General features: G+C 38.7%; 1 protein-coding gene across 2 annotated transcripts in view; it reads right to left on the reverse strand.

Annotated features, from left to right (window-relative positions):
• Positions 1-21,153, reverse strand: part of RELN (reelin) — a 496,941-nt gene that overhangs the window by 25,646 nt on the left and 450,142 nt on the right. For both annotated transcript variants that reach the window (XM_032402324.1, XM_032402325.1), the window contains exons 47-55: positions 18,524-18,664; positions 16,911-17,088; positions 15,081-15,274; positions 10,862-11,118; positions 7,790-7,944; positions 6,511-6,725; positions 4,225-4,402; positions 1,129-1,304; positions 871-977 (exon numbers count right to left, since the gene is read on the reverse strand). In XM_032402324.1, coding sequence (XP_032258215.1) covers positions 871-977; positions 1,129-1,304; positions 4,225-4,402; positions 6,511-6,725; positions 7,790-7,944; positions 10,862-11,118; positions 15,081-15,274; positions 16,911-17,088; positions 18,524-18,664 — 1,601 coding nt within the window. The remainder of the gene's footprint in view (positions 1-870; positions 978-1,128; positions 1,305-4,224; positions 4,403-6,510; positions 6,726-7,789; positions 7,945-10,861; positions 11,119-15,080; positions 15,275-16,910; positions 17,089-18,523; positions 18,665-21,153) is intronic.

Raw genomic sequence — 21,153 nt, forward strand, 5'->3', positions numbered from 1 at the left:
ATTATAAATATTGGGCCAAAAATAAAAACACTGAAGTAAAAATTATATATTTTCTGTTCTTAAAATTTTGTTCTAGATTACTATGTGCATTATTTTTCATAAATAATGAGATACATCCATGTTTTGCATGTTTCTGGACAGGAGCTCCTAGTAATTTAACATTTTAATGTAGCTATTTTAATTCTAGGCAATTTTTATTTTGTTGGACTGATAAGAAGTTTCCCTCTTATCAGTTGATAAAAGTGTAGGTGGGATGTTTAAATTACTTAAGGAAACACTTTTGAATACCCTAAAATACTTTAAGTTCATCTATTTCTCTGCTAGTTATTCAAATGATACCTATCTGCTAAAACTGATCTTCTAAGGACTTCACGGTATTTTTGGTCTGGTTTCAGCTACTTCAAAATAATACAATCGAATTTTATTAAAATATTTTTTGACGGACTCATGAATTCAGATGATCTTCTTTCACAATAAAATTTTCTTATAGACTTATTGTTATTTATTGTTCACACAAAAGCTTTTAAAATGTTTTTTAAAATGATCTTAACTTGGAAACCATATAAAATTTATTTCTTAATTATGTCATTGATAATCAAGCTTCAGTTACACAGATTTTTTTCTTTATTCATAAAGCTTGGAGCTTATTTTTTGGTGTGATTTCTCTCTTATCCCCTCGTGGGTAGATTCTGTGGAACACACAGGTCTCATATATGGAAGCGTAATGTGACTAAGATCTGCAGCTTTCTCTTTGTGATTTTCGCTATTCTCACTGCAAAGGCAGCAAAGCTTTGCAGAAATTTTACGGAGGGGCACTGGATGTAAACTGGGAATCTGCTCCAAGGTGTGGCTTTCACCCCTGAAACGTGCCTCCATCGGTAGAGTAGTCCAACAGCACGCCTTCCTTCCGGCAGATGGGCCGATGGCAGGAGGTCATGTTGTTCTCACTACCGATGCGCCCCCAGTATTGCAGGAATCTGAATGCAAACACATATTATTATCCATCAGAATAGTGAATTAGAACAAATAGTCTACTCAAGTCCTGGATAACAACTTCTCCCGTAAATGTGTTCCTTACTTTGGGGCCAACTTGCGATGCTGTGATAAAAATAACCAAAACCGACTTACTTGGCCCCTCTGAGATCCAGATCTTGAGTAATAGCTTGTCTCACAGTGGATCCCCCAAAATAGAGCGCGGTGTCCTCGGCAAGAATACCACACTCGGTACAGGTACTTCCACCTTCTAAGGACATCCATAAATCAGGCTTGATTTCTTCACTGTCAAAGCGTTCCTTCAGGAAAGTCTGGAAACAAGTAAGTGGGATGTGGTTAAAAGTAACAATTTCAGATAATAACTATGGAATAGTTTAGACAACACAGTTTCATCTTGGACTTGAAAAAATAGGGCTGATTTCAAATGCTTTTCCAAAGATATTTAAAAAAAAAAGCCAAGATATCTCTACAAACGTTCTTTTTCATCATATATTATGATCACGTAAAGTGATTAAATAATGTTCAGTCATTGGAATTTTAAGTCTAGAAAGAATCATAAAATAAAACAACTGCAAGTTGGCTATAGTAACACTCCTATTTGTGAAGTTACTTAAGCATATATTCTCCAAGTATTTATTTATATTGTATATAAAAGTACAATTGTAATTTATCATATAATGAAACATGCATAAAAAATGAAAATTTAAAGGCATAAGATAAAATGAAACAGATGTTCTAGCACTTTTTTCCCTAACATTTTTCAATGGGTTGTTTTGTTTTCCCCCAGGAGTGTATGCCCCCACACTTTGGCGACCGCTTTAAGCAACCAGGACCCTTTAGCTTCTAGGACAGTGTGAACTTAGAATGTCCATATGGTTAGTCAGGGACATTTGAAACCAAAGCTTTTTGTATGAAGTCAAAAGAAAATCAACCTTGGAAGTCAGGTTTTACATGTTTATCAGGGTCAAGATTCAGGATGATGATGAGAAATACTCAAAATCTAGAATATTTTCCCCAGGTCTCCAGTTTATCCTAACTAAGAATGACCAACAATCAGGAATAGTCTATTTTCCAAAGAGAGTAGATAAATAAAATATTAGGGTCTGTTATGGTTACATTTTATGCAAAATTATTTCATCCCCTCACATCGTTGTAAACATCCTGATTTTTCTATTCATTTTGTCCATGGTACATTCATTTTGTCCATAGTAGTTTTGCACTGTGTTGAGGCATGATTCTTTTGTTTTTTGTTTCTTAAATGATAGAAATGATGTATCATGAAAACAATTTGTTACAGTTGCAATTGCAGTAACTGTATACAGAAAAACTACTTTTTCATTTCTTTAGATGAGTTGTGTAGTTGGTATCTTACTGTGTAGTTAAAATGATTTAAAAGGACTCTCTTCAAACTCAGAACATAGGGGCGCCTGGGTGGCTCAGTTGGTTAAGCGACTGCCTTTGGCTCAGGTCATGATCCTGGAGTCCCAGGATCGAGTCCCACATCAGGCTCCCTGCTCAGCAGGGAGTCTGCTGCTCCCTCTGACCCTCCTTCCTCTCATGCTCTCTCTCATTCGCTCTCTCGCAAATAAATAAAATCTTAAAAAAAAAAAAAAAAAACTCAGAACATAATCATCTTTACAGTTAAGGACGTAGTCACGTGCCAGTCTTTCCTTATCTTACTGATATGAGCAAATAAATGTAATTTTTTTTTTAAGTAGGCTCCACGCCCAGCATGGAGCCCAATGCAGGGCTTGAACTCACAACCCTGAGATCAAGACCTGAACTGAGATCAAGAGTTGGATGCTTAACCGACTGACACACCTAGGCACCCCAACAAATAAATGCAATTTTAAAAAGGCAGGTTTACACATAAGAACACAAGAGTCAGAAGACATGCACTGTTAACCATGTAAACTCTCATTAGAAAGGTCTGATCGGAGTTCATAATATAGACTTGTATAATTTCTTATCCAACTGAGGAATATTAACAAAATTTGAACGCTCATGAAACTAGATTTTTTTTTAGTTAATTCATTATCTATGGCTAGGTTTCTCATGTTATAATCTCATTTGATAACAAATAGACAACAGCTTCAGACACAAGTGAGTATTGCTCCAATGTTATTTTTTTAACTTATTAATTCCAAACCTGTTGGTGTCTCATAGGAAAAAAAATGACAGGACAGGTTTGGTTTACATTGTTTGCCACTTACATATTTGATTTCAGCCACTTGTGTTTTGGCTTAGTCGTTTTTCTGCTACTGCAGTGACAAATGCACTGAATTTGTTCGCAGAACCAGAATGCATATATGGCAACTGTGTTGGGCAACTGTATTTACTTTGCACATTAAATAATGATGTAACAGCTAAAGTTTCCAAGAATGACCTCTTTTCTTTTTTTTTTTTTTTAAAGATTTTATTTATTTATTTGAGAGAGAGAATGAGACAGCATGAGAGCGAGGGGAGGGTCAGAGGGAGAAGCAAACTCCCCGCTGAGCGGGGAGCCCGATGCGGGACTCGATCCCGGGACTCCAGGATCATGACCTGAGCCGAAGGCAGCCGCTTAACCAACTGAGCCACCCAGGCGCCCCTGACCTCTCTATTCTTAATACCAGCCACGTTTCAGCAGTGCTCATCAGAACACTGAATTTTCTGAACAAAAATTCAGGTCATGATAATATTGTAATAATGTTGGTTGGTGACATAATGGGGACTACACTTATCATGGTGAGCACTGAGTAATGCATGGAATTGTCCAATCGCTGTGTTGCATACCTGAAGTTAAAATAACATTGTATGTCAATTATAATTCAATTAAAAAAATGCAGGTACTGTTTAGTCATTTTTGAAAATTTGTTTCTTTGTGATCATGAATCTAGGTTATTTGCTTCATAACATTAGCATCTTCTTTCAAACAGTACATCTATTGAAAACGTGAAGAAGAATTAATATTGATTTCAAATTAAGAGTCTGCTTTAAAAAAAAAGCAGAGTATTTATGTTCTTTAATTGATACAGTCTGGTTTATTTTATAAACTGATAAATTGTACCAGCCTTGATCCTAATATTTTTGTATCTAAGAAACCTAAGACATATTCTTTAGTTGCCATCCAAAGATTTATTTACTGGGGCCCCCAAAGAATGCTGTTATAAAGTATTAGCCTCACACAATGTCTCTTCAGGCATGACCTGCAGTGTGGATAAATGCTTCTTTTGATGGCTGTAACATTACCTTCAGAGTGTGAGTCAAGTAGCAATTGGGCCCAGAGTATCCTGGATCACAGATGCACTGTTCCTTTAAACAATCTCCATGGCCTCTACAGTTGTCCAAGCATCCAGGGCCCAGGTAGAAATTATCGATTGCCCACTGCATATCTGAGTACTTCTGATAGAACCTCAATCTTACTGGACTATTGACAACACAAAAGCAAAGGAGTGAGAACCAAAGTGAACTTTATTCAGGTCCATTTTCCTATGTGTACACATTCAGTATTCAAGAGAAAAAAAAACCATTTAAGACACTCTGGCAGGATGAAATGCATTAAGAAAAAATGTTTTCTGACCACCATTATCTATTTCTAGTAATGGTCCTTTAAAGCCAGTTTCATTTAAATTTTATGATCTGTGAGCAAACTTGTAAGACAAAATGAAAATACAGTGGAATCTCTATTTCAAGCAATAGGAACATTTTAAAATACAAATCTGTAACTATCAGAAATGAAGTTATTTCTGAGCTGGAGTCCAGCGGTTGTGCTGCCACTTAGACCCATTAACTGCCATTTCTGAAATTGTGCAGGTGAGCACATCCTCTGACAGAGACTTGTCAGCATGCACACAGCCCTCGGGTGATTGGGAAACAGCAACTTCTGAATCCCCAAAGATAATCAATATTCTCAGAACAACTCTGCTAATTAGAAAACAATTTTGAAAGGGTTTTTTAAAGGGCAATTTCCCTGAGATTTTGATTTCATCATTGCTGTGTCTTCTGGGGGAAAATACAAGCCTCATAATTAACCCTATATCAAAACATGCTGTACAGTTTTGGTGTAAAGAGTTCAAAGTACATGAGGAAACTTTCTGGGGTGATGTAAATGTTCTGCATCTTAGTTTATGGGGTGGTTACATGGGTTGCACGATTAAGATGTGTGCATCTTACTGAACGTAAGTTATACCTCATTATAAAAAAAAGAGAGAGAATGGGAGGGGTAAAATGAAGTAATGACATCGTGGTGGCTCGCTAGCATCCATTTCAGCCCCGGTGAGTCATATGGATAATATAACTCCCCTGGCCACTGACTGGAGTCAGGGATGGGCTTTCTTGAGCTAATTTGTACCAATGGGATGCGAGGAGGTAGTTGCTCTGAAAGAAAAGCAACTCTCTTTCTTTCCCACTGGACATAGGTAAGGATGCATTCTGCTTCAGTTTTCTGCAAGTGTCTATGTTCATGAGGGCTGAGTGTGACACCAATGTGTGGACAGTGTGGCAAGAGTCAGGGTCAAAGAGAAAGAAGTAACAATGTCCTTGAGGACATTTTTGAGCTTGTGAATCAACCCACGCTCGAGTCCACTTGTCTTTGGAGTTTTTCATTATAGCTATAATACATTTCAGTTTTAATTGAGTCCATTTGAATTGGGTTTTCTATTACCTGCAGCGGAAAGTATCCTGATCTAATTTCCTAGCACGTTAATTGATAAAGCCCTTTAGATTTGTTCCAGGAAACAGTGAGTGATCATGTAGTAAATGATTTTTATGGCACACTGGAAAAGCCCAGTGCAAGTGCCTTATTTAAAGGCTCTATATGTTCTGGTCATATATCATAATTCTGTTTCATAAGAAGGTTTTGCATTTAGCCAGGCTCTATGATTCATATGGTGGAGGTATGCCTGTCATTTTCTCCAGTGTATCTTTTTTCCTAATTTTACAGTTAAAAGCAAATCTTTTGGAATTGCTTTAAATTAACTCATCCACAGACTTCTCAGGGAACAGTTTAATCATCTTGGCTCACCACTGCTCCCAGCTAATGACTTTTCATTGCAGGTGCAGAACGTAATGCTTTGGTCAGAGAAAAAATGAAATCTACAAAGCACACTTGCACAGACAGCACGAAGAATTAGGATTTGTACAAATAGCATGACTGGTTAGGATTTGCTCCTGGCTCCATCTATGGAGTGATAAGGCAGTAATATGGAAAGCGTGTGATGCATGGTGGACCACAGTCTACCAGATCCATGAGGAAGCATACACCTTTTCATGTGGCTCTAAGACTATCACTATTGGTCTGTCCCCATGTTCAGAGATTAAAACCTGGGAAATGGAAGGGCCTGCCAAGGCCCAAGTCTGAGGATTAAAACTTGAGGTCTCCTCAAGGTAGCTCATCATGGAGGTCACCAATTAGAGAACCTTTAGAGTTAGGGGTAAGAGAGCATTTTACCCACAATTACACAGAATTTCAGGCTCAACAGGTGTCCCTAAAGAACTTCTGGATGCTTGGAACCCAGGCTTTAATTTTTTACTTACCTCCCCACTAAGCTTTCAGGGAGTGGGTAGGTGATCCTTTTCCACCCTTTGGTTGGAAAGAATACAGATGGCTGAGAAACACTTCCAGAGCATTTGGGGTCTGCAGGTAAGCACTGAGGGACCAGATAATTCCAGCTCACACCAAAGTCGGTAGAGTACTGCACATGAATTTGATTCTGGGCAACTTTTTCAGATACTTTACATCCAACAGAGATCTAGTACACAGAAAAGAAAGATTGTTGAAGGATTAAAACCATATTACATGTTTCTGCTCTAAGGACTTGGCAACAAGAAAGTTGCCGATCACTTGATTGACGCTGCACCACATCCATCCTGTATTTTCAGGTTCATTATCTGTTCTGCTGATAGATGGGAGAGTTGATGTGGTTGCCAAGGTGAAAATTATAGAAAGGGCCAAATATATTGTGCAGGGACTTTGGAGAGAAGCTGAAAGCTGTGCTTCTGCCATGGCTGGCTGATTGCCTTGGAAGGCCCGGGCCCACTCTTACAAATTGTTGTTTGTTGTGCTAATGGTCTGGCACTTTTATTTGGCAGAATGCTCGACCGAGAAGGATCACTAACAGCTTTTCCAAGTTTACTATTTTGTTGTACAATTTATGACTCTCCATAAATCACTTTCAACTACAAGTAAGATGCAATGAAGTGATAACAGAAGGTACTTTTAATAAGGCACAATACCCTTGTTGATTCGGATAGGCATCCTGCAACATTTGTTGTTAATACACTGGGAGTGAGGTAGACAATAAATTGGTTGACATAAAATAAATTGGTTGACATAAAATCTTGGCCAAAACTGACGCTGGCATTAATGCTAATCATGCCTTTGTTTTCTAGAATTTTCTTTCTCTAGAAACATTAAAATGCTCTTGTAAAAAAAAAGCAAAAACGTAGTTATTACCATAATAGCTTTAAGCTTCTCTTAAAGGAAGAAACTGGCTAAGTCATATAATGATTTAGACTCTGGGAACTGAAATAAGTATCCTACATTTTTATTGTCACTATTTTGATCTATCAGTATTTAATCTTGAGTAGAAACACATTTATGAAAGTTTTACCTTGGCATAGTTCAGAAGTAAAATCATCCTAATCACTTTTAATCACTAAGTTATATATAGTTGACATGAACATTACCGAAACATTACATTTTATTTTTCAAAGTATAGATTAAGTCAATGAAATGTATGATCTTTGTCTCTACAAATTCTTTTTTCATTTTTATATTGCTAGTGGATGGTTACTTGTGTAACCATATTTTCACCTTGAACTGCATGATCCAGCCTTCCGTGGGAGTCAGGTCATGGGTCACTGCATACACTTCTCTTCCATCATGGCTGCCGCAAATCATGACGCCATCGGGGGAGTCACAGAATCTTTCTACCGTGCAATCATCATGGAATAGCCAATGCTCATTCACTTAAATGAACAAAAATTTTATGACAAATTTATAGCAAACTTACTTGAAGCAACTTTTCACTTTAAGCAAGATCTCGTATTATTTTCAGTAGAAATCTCTCTTACATTACATACAATCCACAGGCAAAACACTAATGTAAGCATATCATTTTAGGAACATGGATACTAGGAGGTTGAGATATACCTACTATCCAATATTGGTAACTCTACATTTAGGAAAAAAAGTGTATTGTATATGTTATAAATGAAAAGCAAAGGGACTTGTATATCAATGCTTTTTATTTTATTTTTTTTAGTAATCTCTACACCCAATGTGGGGCTCGAGCTTATGACCCCAAGATCAAGAGTCACATGTTCTTCCAACTGAGCCAGCCAGGTGCCCCTATACCAATTCTTTTCTTTTTTTAAAAAAAAAGATTTTATTTATTTATTTGAGAGAGAGAGACACAGCGAGAGAGGGAACACAAGCAGGGAGAGTGGGAGAGGGAGAAGCAGGCTTCCCGCTGAGCAGGGAGCCCGATGCGGGGCTCGATCCCAGGACCCCAGGATCATGACCTGAGCCGAAGACAGAGGCTTAACGACTGAGCCACCCAGGCACCCCTATACCAATTCTTTTCTTATAGACATTTAACTTTTTGGGAGGATTTAAAGGACAAAGAGTTTTTAGTAATATGATAGGGAAGTGAGTTAGCTATTTCTACTGAAATTCTGGTAGTGTCATCTGGATAATTAAACAAATTACAATAGTCAAACTCGTAGATCCAGAGAGTAGAATAGCAGTTACCTGGGGCTGGGGAGAGGGAGAAATGTCAGTCAAAGGGTATGTATGAAGTTTCAGGAATACAGGGCAGTAAGTTCCGGAAATCTACTGTATGACAGAGGGCCTATAGTTACCAATATTGTATTGTATACTTAAAAATTTGCTAAGAAGCTTAAAAAAATGTTGGGGGGGGCCTGTGTGAGGAAGCCTTAGGAGGTGATTAATCAAGTTATGACCTTGATTGTGGTGATGGTTTCATGGGTGTATACTTATCTCCAAACTCATCAAGTTGTATACATTAAAATCAAGAGCTTTTTGTATGTCGATTATAACTCAACTAAGTGACTAAAAACAGGCTTGTAAGAGTTGAAGGAAGACGCGGGCAGCAAGACTATGACCTGATTAGCACAGAGTACATCCTATCGTCTCTCCTCCTGTTTCTCAATCACACACATGTGCATCTACACACACACACACGTCGCCCACAATGTCCTTTCTTTTCTGAAACAGGTATTTTTAACATTATGATTTTATTCCAGAAAGTTTAGGAATGGAACATATCCATAAGTTGCATCAAATTCACAATATACTCTGGTTTTATAGGTCTCTGTCTCTGAAAGTTTCCTGGTTAGCTCTAGCATTTACGATGGCGACGAACGGGTATGATGGGAGGCTTGGGGCCACTGTGTGAGTCACAGAGCTGTATGGTGTCAGAGGGGTCAGAGGAGAGACCAAACAATGTAATTGGAACTCAGCCTTCACCTGTGTTGTGTCCTTCGGAGTTCGTCTGAGCGTTAACCTATGTCACAGAACAAGCAGTTTATGTCTGGGTTCAAATGGCTAACACAATCCCATTGCCATTACCTGTTAATTCTCATTCCAAATCCCATCCCGATTCATGGGATTTGGAGCTACATTTAATCCTGCATCTAGTACTCAAAAGTCAAAGTGCATAGAAACTTGAATTCCATTAAGAATATCCCACACCAGTAAATTCTGGGGCACATATTTTATTTTATGCTAGAACTCTGAATCCTGAAGAAAGCACGTTTACATTAATCAACTACCTCATCAATCTCTTCTGAAATATCAGAAACTACTTCTATAAGTAGATATTACAGTGTCTAGAAAACCAGTGGTGCAATTCTTCAATTGTACATAACCAATCAAGCCTAAAGTAAAAACGGGTATTTTAGGTACTTGAAAAAATAATCGAGCCTGACACGGGGCTCGATCCCAGGACCCTGGGATCATGACCTGAGCCCAAGGCAGATGCTTAACAACTGAGCCACCCAGGCACCCCTAATCTGTATTTGCTTTTATTCATACAGAAGCAGTGCTTCAATTATTCTCTGACCAGAAACTCACTTATGTAAATTGTTACATGGGGAAAAAATAAATTAATAATTTAGCCAAGATCTGAACCAGATCTGTGTGAGCTCCTTAATAACCTTCATCAGAGAGCGATTTTCAGATAACTCTTTCAGATAACACTTGCAGTGTTGGTAGGAGCTGTATAATTAAACATCACTACTTTGCCTGACGATTCCATGTTTTATGTAGTATAACCAAGGATGTGGCATGAAAAAGCCACAAACCTGACATAAGACACCACGTTAAAAAAGGTGACCAGAAGAGTTTCAGTGAAATAAAACAAAAACAAGACATTAAAAATGAGCATAGCATGGAGAGATCTTTTCTGGTTCACCAGAATCACTGCTCTACTTCTAGAGAGAATGAAGAGTAACCAGCAAGACCTTTAGACACTCTCGAAAACATGAAATGCCATCCTAAAGGCATCTGACGTGTAGCAAAACAAGACACTTGTCTTCAGATATGCAAACAAATGTCCAGGAAATGTTGGCTTTCTACCCAAAGGAGAAAATATAGGAAACATAGAAATGAAGAGTTTCTAAAAAAAAATGGTATTATTACAAAATGCTATTTATTAAAACATTCTTGCTGCTTGAATGAAAGAAAAGATGTAGTCACAACATAAACCAGGAAGTTTGAGAGAAACAAAAGGGTGAAAGCATTTTCACGGTCTCTATACCATTTGAGAATCTGTAAGAGGCTCCACATTCTACTTCTTTGAGAAGACCTAAATCTACACTACATTTCTGCTGGATTTTTATTTAGCATTAGGGAAAAATGTACCTGCAGTTTTATCCTCCATAAACATGTCGAAGGCAATTCTCCCAACAGGGCCGGCGTCTGCAGGGGAGCGCTCGTGCGGGGGCACAGGGGCGCTGCTGAAAGTGTCCAGCATGACGGTCCTCTGGTCGGCAGAGCCCGAGATGAGGACGTTGTCGATGGCCCAATCATTCTGATCCAGGCCATCATGTCTTGGCTGCCACCAGCGGAAGCGAGTAGCAATCTCTTTAGCATCAGGAGGGAGAAGGATATTCACAAATCTGTGAGAAAATGATGGGGGTGTGTGTGTGGGGAAATCGTGTCAAACGTCTCATGTGAGTAAAAGATTTACAACAAGAGATAAGATGTTACAAGTCACGTGGTGGGTGGGGGGAGGACATGAGATAACATTTAAAAATTTTTAAATTTATTTTAAAAATTAATTAATTTTATTTTAATTTTTGAAATATAAAAATTTTAATTTTTAAAAGCCATGACAAACTGATTTGAGTTTATGAAGGTTCAGGAGTCCCTAAATTGGGAAACAGAATGTGAACAAATTCAAGAATTGTGGAACCACCTACTTATTCTAACTGTCCCTGGCAGGTCTTAAAGGGACTTTGCAATTTTCTGCTTGCCTAGGGGCATCTCCGGATTTGTAGGCCCAGGGATATGCACTTTGGTAGACATAAGCCAAGACTAAATTTTTTTTTTTCTGTCTTCTACAGGTTGGTTTCATCTCTTCCTTCCCCTGGCACCTCGATTTCATTCTACTTCCATGAGTATCAGCAATTTGCTTAGAATTTAGACACTGGATTGTGGCAGGACATTTGGGCTCTCAGCTTGAGGGTACCAGGTTTTTTGTAATTACTTTATCAGTTGCTTGTAGTTTGACATTGACTTTGTCTTTATGTTTTATTGAAAACATTATACTAAGAAATGCTGAGTAAGAACTATGGGCTAAGAAGCCCAGCATGCTGTCCCCAACCCAGTCACTAAGAACAGACATGGACAAATCTGACTCCATGCTCCAATATGAGTCATAACCAGTTAGACATGAGGTCTAAAATACCCCTTGATCGCAATTATGCATTTAAAGCCCAAGAATGTATCAGACCCTTTTGAACTTGTATTCACAACCATGAAGTCGGCTGGGGGAAATAATTTCCTGTAGTTTAATCTCCTTTGCATAAATTCCCATCTTTTTATCCATGCTAATCTACCTTCCTTCACTTTTAAAGGCTGCCTCTTAGTGTTAGTGTGCCAAGACAGGGCCAGTAAGCCCAAATTCATCCTGTGAAGAACGCTTAAGTTGAGGACTTTGATGGTGGCTCCTTTAGTTTTTGTCTTTCACATTGAAGAGGGTTCGTTATTTCAGTTTTATTTACATAGTATCTCCTTGTTGATTTTATTTTTCCTTCCTCTTTTCTCTTTTATGTCGTTCTTGAGGTAGATTCCAGAATAGTAGGCCATATTCCAGATGGGGCCCAATCAAGATCCCTTCAAATTGAGGATGCTTTTGGTTAGATTTTCAGTACTTAAATTTAAATACTTTATGGACCATGTCCACATTTTGTGTACCCTAAGACCAAGATGCATTTTGTGTACCAAAGGGGACACAAGGAAAGTGCAGACTGTGAATCCTAGATCCTTACCTGTATAGTTACTGGCACTCTGGAGATCAGCAATGCTTAGGCAAATAATCTTTTCCAAAGTTTATTTCCCCATGCATTTCAATTTTGAAGTTCATCTGCACCTCTCCTTGCCCCCTTTTTGTCTCACCTTGTAAGATCTTTCTACAACTTATCAGCATTGATTTGGCATGTTTAACATTTTAAAGTATATCAAATAATATCAGAAATGTATCTGCTCCTGGAAGGGCATACAATGGACTTCTTTACCCAAAGCAATGATCTTTATCTTTTTTTTCTTTCCTATTTCTAAATTAGTTTCCTTTCTCTGATAAATCCTTGACCACATTTTATAAACCTTTGGAGTGGAAATTTATCTAACTAAGGCTGTTGAAAGTTTAAATAAATTATGACCACTGTTCCTACTTTGGTCAATTTGTTTCTCCCTGAGAGAACTAAAGTAGATCAGACAGTTATGTTTATATCCTAACTTAACTTCCTTTTCTCTGTATATTATGCTAAATGTTCAGGAACTCATACCTGAGAGTCTTTATAACTTTCTCCATAAAGACTAAGGAAATGGTTTACTTGGCTTATCTATTATCTTCTACTAATAGATGAGCACGTTTTTTGCACTATTACGCTGTGTTCTTAGCTTCTCTGGATTCCTTTACTGGTGTCCAACTTTAATGCAAGTGCAGGATTTTAAATGTTTGCTTGTGGCTGGCATTTCCTCAACTGCCATTTTCCCCTTCTTCCTTCATAATAGGAGCCCATTTTTTAGCGAGGTGAACAGTCACCCAGAATAAAGATGGTATGTCCAGACTCCCTTGCATCTGGGTGTGTTTCTGTGGCTAAGTTCTGGTTATTGGAATGTGAATGGAAATAGGGGCAACCATTAGGAAGTGTCCTTAAAGAGAGACAGCACGCCCCTCTTGCCTATCCTCCCTTCTGCCAGTGGGAATGTGGAGGAGCTAGAGTTGCCCTTTGGGACCACGAGATAGAGGTCATGTGTTGAATGTGGCAAAAGTATTAGGTAGAAGGAAGCTGGGTCTCTGGTGCTTGTGGAGATGTTGTAGCAGCCCTGGGCTACTTTCTTCTGGATCTAATTTATATTAAGAGAGAAAAAAACCTTTTGTTTAAGTTACTTGGAGTTTTCTGTCATTCACAACTGAACCTCTTCCTAACAGATACATTGAATTTAAATGACCATTTACAAGATTCTTTCATTGTTTTTCTTTTACCTAATTTTTAGCCTGTACCTGGTTTGCCATGTACCGAGGGATTATTTATGTTTTGTCTTCCTTTTTGGGTGCTTTTAATTATTCTGTTTCTTGGTTGGGCTGTATTCATTCCTCCTTTCCCCTCTCCTCCCCTCCCCTCTGCTCTCTCCTCTCCTCCAACCTTCTTCTTTCTCTCTCTTACCCTCTTCTTCTCTCTTCTCCTCCTTCCACTTTAAAAAATATGCTCTTTTACTTTTTAAGATCTTTTTTAACTTTTCTCATTGGTCACATTGATTGCTTTTTGCCCTTTGAGAATATATATATTTTATTTATTTATTTATTTATTTATTTTTTAAAGATTTGATTTATTTATTTGAGATAGAGAGATACAGAGAGAGAGAGAGAGAGCAGGGGAGCAGGGGGAAGGGCAGAGGGAGAGGGAGAAGCAGACTCCTTGCTGAGCAGGGAGCCCAGTTCAGGACTCAATCACGACCTGAGCCAAAGGTAGACGCTTAATGGACTGAGCCACCTAGGCGCCCCCATTTATTAACTTCTAAAAAATTTCTTTAAATATTTTTAAATTGTAGTAAAATATATATAACACTTACATTTTTTTCCAGGTGTGTGTATAAGATATTGATTTGACAAGTCTATATGTTATGCTAAAACTTCCCATTTTAAGTGTATAGTTCAGTGGCAGAGGATATATATATTTTAAAGAGATTTCTTTTTAAAGATTTTTAAAAATTTATTTATTTGACAGAGAGAGAGAGAGCACAAGTAGGTAGAGTGGTAGGCAGACGGAGAGGGAGAAGCAGGCTCTCCACTGAGCAGGAAGCTGGACATGGGGCTTGATCCCAAGACCCCAGGATCATGACCTGAGCCGAAGGCAGATGCTTAACGACTGAGCCACCCAGGCACCCCTAGGGGTTTTTCAAATAAATAATTAAAAAATAGACTTTAGGTATTTCCAAGTCCTCAATTCTCTAAAAGGGAGGGAACACTATATAAACCCTATATAAATAAATGAATGACTGAATAAATAAATATATTGTCTTCCTGTTTCTATTTTCCCAAAATGTCGTTGAAATTAATTACTATATATTCATTAATTCACATGGGTTTCTGCACTGGGTCTATTCATGACTGGCATTGTGATAACATATTTTATCTTATTCTGGAATTAAAAAAGTAGTTGTTCTTAAAATAAAAACCCAAACCAGTTTGCTTATCCAGCTCAGAAATCTTATCTTTATGTCAGTGTCAGAAGAATCTCTACCAGTGGGTATGGTTCCAGGTCCCCTGCAGTCCCCGTGACTAAAGCTGGCAGACCTCATCAAGCATCTTTGCTCAACGTACTCATTATTAAAGATAAAATAGAATACAAACCCAGGTTTACTGTATTGATCATAGAAAATTTCCATTAGCAGGTTCCAGGTAATGCCTCCGTTGACAGAATATTCCAGGAGAACACCTTGGTTACGGTTATTCGGTGTAATCAGGCATCCGTACATGAAGTAAAATTGGATAAACTCGGCATTCGTGAGGTTCAGATCCACGGTGACTAGCAGTCGACTGCAACCCTAAGGGAGAAAAGCAGAATCCAACAAAACAGTGATAAAGAATTGTGATTGCAGGTTAGTTTTCTCTGGCTTCCATCTTTTTATATCTCTTTTGTAATACAAGTCCCATGGTATTGTAATACTGGTGTTTGTATCATCTTTCCCGTTATCCTAGCTCCCAGCATGGCCTCTAGCACATAGTAGGTATTCACCAAATATTTGTTAAACTTTGAAATTTCATTGTTAGAACTTACAAAGGACAATGTATTCTAAGGAGATTCTCTTTTGTTTTCTTATGAGCAATATGAGAGCTGAAATTAAAGTAACTGTTCTGTTTTATTAAACTATTTCCAGTTATTCACAGGCATTTTTAGATTTTTTAAAAGGTAATAGCTATTAATAAAATAGCATGTTGAGATAACTATTTTAATATGAAATTTAAAAATGACTACATCTAAGGATTTCATACAATTTAATCATTAATTAGAGATAATAGTTGTAATTATTTTTATTTAAACTTTTATAGCTGATTTTAGTGTCATCTATATTAATTTATTAGTGTAGATAAGCAGATAATTCTTAGTTGAACATAGGCAGGAAACTAGGCCTCTTGGGAGTTCTAGCTAAATAGGAAGGGTATTGTAAACATGCATTCTTAGCGTTGAGGATTATAGGAATCCTATATTGTTACTATCGGCTGAAACACTGAATATAAATAATACACTCTATTGGCACAAATACAAATTCTAAGATAGGGAATGGTAGGGAAATAAAGACCTGACAATGAATTTGTAATTTTTAAAAATTAAATTGCTTATGAAGGGTACTTAATTACGGTATTGAAGAAATTCTATTTTTAAACACGTCATCTTTAGTAGCAATTAGAAGGACCATAAAATTTCTCAAAGAAATTTTTTTCTTTTTTTTTTAAGATTTTATTTATTTCCGAGAAAGAGAGAGAGAGAAGCAGAGAGAGAAAGAAGCAGACGGAGAGGGAGAGGGAGAAGCAGACTCCCCGCTGAGCAGAGAGCCTAATGCGGGGCTCAATCTCAAGACCCTGAGATCACGACTTGACCTGAAGGCAGACACTTATCTGACTGAGCCACCCAGGTGCCCCATCAAAGAAATTTTCTAACATTGCCGTTGTCATTCACAAAATAATTTGCTATAAATAAAAATGTCTAGTCATTACTGACAATTATTCTTTCTTTGATAATTTAGAGAAAGAAGTAAGTGTTGTTAATAAATTCAGGGAACACTGAAGCTCAATTTCCTGATTTTTGGCTCCTTAAATCCCAAATCTGTTGCAAGCTCAAGAGTTTTCAATTAGAGCATCATCCAGATGGAAGACCCTTGCACATTGTGCAAGCACTCTCTCCCAGGATGAAAATTCACTTAAGTCCTTTTTTAATGTGTACGTACATATGCCTTGTGCTGACACTACCTTGCATAATTAAATGGTCTCAAATGATTTGTGATGGGGAAAATGTTGGAAATAATTAGTATTTTCTGATTTGTATAAAGTTGCAAGTTCGCATCAGGGTTGTGCATTTAGAGTGTCTAATTCTGCATCTTGATTTGCCAATAAAAGAGACTCAACTCTTTTGCAGGAACCTCAGAGGATGCAGACATGAATAACCAGTAGCCAAATACTCACCCCGCTGAAGTGGAGAGCCATTCCCGAAGCCACAGCGCCACACACAGTACTTAGTTTCCCTCCGTTCACAGTCAACCAGTTCTGGTTGGATGGAGCTCTATTGAAGTTGTCTTTGAGTTGGGTTGGAAGGGAGATCTCGGGCTCTTCACAGTATAGGCCACCCCACTGCTCGTCACAGCTGGGTACGGAGAAACGAAAGGAAAAGTCAACATGAAACAAAACCTCCACAATTGTGTTCTCAAATTAGTGAAGACAGCTGCTATTCCTAGTCCAGGATGATGAAAGCTTACTTAGCTTCACAGAGCTTTCCAGAATTCATCTGCTTTTCTTTTCTTTTTTTTTTTAAGATTTTATTTATTTATTTGACAGAGAGAGACACAGCAAGAGAGGGAACAGCAGACTCCCCACGGAGCAGGGAGCCTGATGCGGGGCTTGATCCCAGGACCCTGGGATCATGACCTGAGCTGAAGGCAGACGCTTAACGACTGAGCCACCCAGGTGCCCCATTCATCTGCTTTTCTTAACAGTGCTTTAGGTTAGAAATAGTCTGTGAATTAGCTGCCTCTAGGCATTGCTAAAGTAGTGACTTGAGCTTACAGGGAAAGAAGCAACTTCAAAGAATTTACTAGAGCCCTGTCTCTATGTGACACAGCTCTAGAAAGCTGATAAGAAATTGTGGCTGCCAAACTAAACTGGTAGGTCCTAATAACTTAGGAAATTGGCCTTTTTAAAGAGGCTTTGGGTCAGTTAGGAATCCAAGATGCCATGTTCCAAATGGCAGTGGGTACTTTGGGTAGCATCTGCCATCTATGACTGAAGGACTGACCTCCGTGTTCAATACAGGAGGAAATATGAATGTTGGATTGGAGGCTCTGGGGTCTTAGAGGTCATTCTGGATATGGGCTAGAATCATTAACCAAAGGAAAGACCTCCCAGGTGTGCGGAGATTAGCAGAGAAGGGGGTATGAATTCTCTATCAGCACCCTCATTCATACTATCCTACCACGCAGCAAAATCTTTGAAAATGAAGCACAAAGGCCTGTGGTACACAAGATCTGTGCATGCACGCGCGTGCGCGTGCACACACACACACTTTATTTAGATCCTTCCAAAGATGCTAACGCTCGCTAAGTAAAATACTAGCCCTCTCCATTGATAGCAAATTGAGCAGGCATTTAAAAACTTTCTTATGCAAACCACACAGGAATACCAATTCAACCACAAGTAATACATATCTATTACATATATTCAGGCCTAAGTGAGAAAAATACTTATGACATATTATTTTCGGTCAGAATATACTGAACTCCCAAACCTCTTCCATGTCCTTTTCTGGGCTCACGTGTACCATAGGAACACAGAAGGAAATAAAATACAGTTGATGATAATTCACTTTCTCTTGACAAGACAGCTATTGTTCAGTTCCTAATCTCTAAGCAAGAAGGAAGATACAATATCCATAAGCTCTACAGTTAGCTCAGTATCAGATTTCAAGAAAACCGTACAACCAACGGCAGCTTTGGAGTGATTACAAATCCAGTTTCAAAAAAATCTCCTGGCTGGAATGAGAGTCAGGAACTGCCAGTGGAAGGAAGAAAACACAATGTACTTACACACAGCTTCCTTGGATGCACCTTCCGTGGCCACCGCACATATCTATACAGCCGTCCCCGATATAGACATTGTCTATGGCCCATGTCTGCTGCTTGTCAAAAGGAGCTGGTTGATGCCAACGGAAACGAGTGGCTTGGGACCTTTGAAGAACAAGAGAATTATAACGAAGGATGTGGTGTGAAAGAAAATGTGTATATTTGAACAAGTGCATGGATGGCTATAACAAAAATGTGGGTACATCCCTAACTTGTATTCTCAGAAAAGCGTTCATTATTTTAATTACCAATGCAAAACTTTGACTAACAACACCAGGCCAAACTGAACTGCAATAGCTTGAGAATATATTTTGGGCTGATTATCTTTCCCAGCCTTGTAAAAACAGACTACAACAGAAACTCACACTAATCTTCACCAGTAGCCTCAGGGGAACAGCGAGCCCTGAATTTCATGTGGGCACCATTGTGGAGTGACACCAGGGCTGCTGTTAAGTTATATTTGCAAATTAGGGAAAGATGCCTGTCCTTGAGCTGCCCCAACCCCTCTGCATTTGACTTGCAAAGCTCGATTCCAACTCCTAAGCGTTCCTGAAAACTAGACACTTTTGTACAGTGGGCATACTGGTCCACCTCAAGACAGCATTAGCGAGGAATTCTCACAATGAAAGTCTTAAGAAGACAGTAAGAGTGTACATCAGAGGGATCAATGAAACCCTAGATAATTGGATGGAGAAAAGAGAGAGAGTAATAAGGCCAGACTTATTTTATATTAATTCAAATGCAATATAAATAAAATCAAAACAGAGATTTTCCCATTCCAGAAGCAGAAATAGATTTGCTCGTTTGCACAGTTTTAGGAAGTGTCTTGTTCAGAAACACAAATAAACTTATGTTTTCAGAGACACTAGATGGCAGTAAATCCAAACACTGCTCAAGGCTCAAGTGGTGGTGAACATTTAGAAACCCGCAGATGAAATAATTAGAAAAAGCAAGTTTTGTTTTATGGATTCACTTTCTTTAAGATTTTATTTTTTAAGTTATCTCCACACCCAACATCGGGCTCAAACTCATGACCCCGAGATCAAGAGTCTCATGCTCCACCGACTGAGCCAGCCAGGAGCCCCTGTTTTATGGATTCATATACTGATATCATTATGAGACTGTTAATCACTTGATTGAGAGATACTTGTTTTGAGCAGGACAAAGACCAAACAACAGCAAGGGTTGTATGTTTTCTAATTGAAAACATATGCATTAAGTTTAGAAACTAGAAAAGAAACAGACCAGAACTAAAAATCTCCGTTCTGAAAATGCATAGTTCAGTTTGATATTTGCTTACTGAGCATCATCTATGCACTGATTTTTCCATAATACTTCTTGCTCCTCAGCTCCCAGCAGACTACCTAACATCCTCCTATCCTTCCTGTGGCATTTAACTTCAACCCTAAACTCTTCCTGGGCCCCATCCTCCAGCCCTGCATCCTGGCTACTCAGTCTGGAGCACTGCTCCTTCTCCCAGTTCCCAGGGCTCACAACATTCTTTCCCATCTTCTGCCTACGTTTTCTTCATCTCTCTGCCTGGTTATCCCTTATGTGTCCCTCAGGTCTTGGAGGAAGTCTTAAGTCCTCAGAGAAATTTTCTTTTCGGTCCCTTTAAAAATCACATTTATTCCAGAGCAAACTGTTCTTTTCCTTTTATAGTATTTATCACATTTGTAGTTATATATTTATTTGCATATGCATTTCTTAAATGTCTGCCTCCTCCTCAGAAGACTAAGTTACAAGAGAACAGCGTTGATCCCCTTTTTTCAACATTATATCCTCACTGCACAGTGCCTAGCACTTAGTAGGTGGTCTATAGGCGCAGGCAGTTAAGGGGCACCTGGGTGGCTCAGTCAGTTGGGCATCTGACTCTTGGTTTTGGTTCAGGTCATGATCTTGGGGTCATGAAATCCAGTTCCATGTCAGGCTCTGTGCTCAGTGCAGAGTCCATTTGAAATTCTCTCCCCCTCCATCTCCACCCCCCGCCCCGCTCCTACCCCTGATTGCCTACACTCTCTCTCTCAAATAATTAAAATCTTAAAAAAAAAAAAAGGTGCAGGGAGATGGTATCCAGGGGCCACCATTCTCACAGTAAGCAGTTGGAAGATGCTCCCCTGGGGTTGTGCAAGTCAGTGGCTGTGCTGTTCAGTTACCTCCTTTTTTTTTTTTTTTTTAAAGATTTATTTATTTATTTTAGAGAGAGAGCACGTAGGCCTGAGCAGAATGAGGGTGGGGGGAAGGGGAGGAACAGAGGGGCAGGGAGAGGGACAAGCAGACTCTGCTCGCTGAGCATGGAGACCACCCAGGGCTCGATTTCATGACCCTGAGATCATGACCTGAGTCAAAATCAAGAGTCAAACGCTTAACCAACTGAGCCACCCAGGCGCCCCTGTTCAGTTAGTTCTTAATGATGAAATTTATTAATAGTTATGCCTGTTCGCATGCAGCAACATTTTATAAATAACACAGTGGAATATCATACCTCCATAGCACATGGTTACTTGGATTCTAGTAACAAGTCAACACTTACATTCTTATTCTTTCAGACTATAAACTTCTGAAGGGCAGGAAACATCTCTATTCCTTCAGGG

The sequence above is a fragment of the Phoca vitulina genome, unplaced genomic scaffold (assembly GCF_004348235.1).
Source record: "Phoca vitulina isolate PV1807 unplaced genomic scaffold, GSC_HSeal_1.0 scaffold4, whole genome shotgun sequence".
Classification (NCBI taxonomy): Eukaryota; Metazoa; Chordata; class Mammalia; order Carnivora; family Phocidae; genus Phoca; species Phoca vitulina.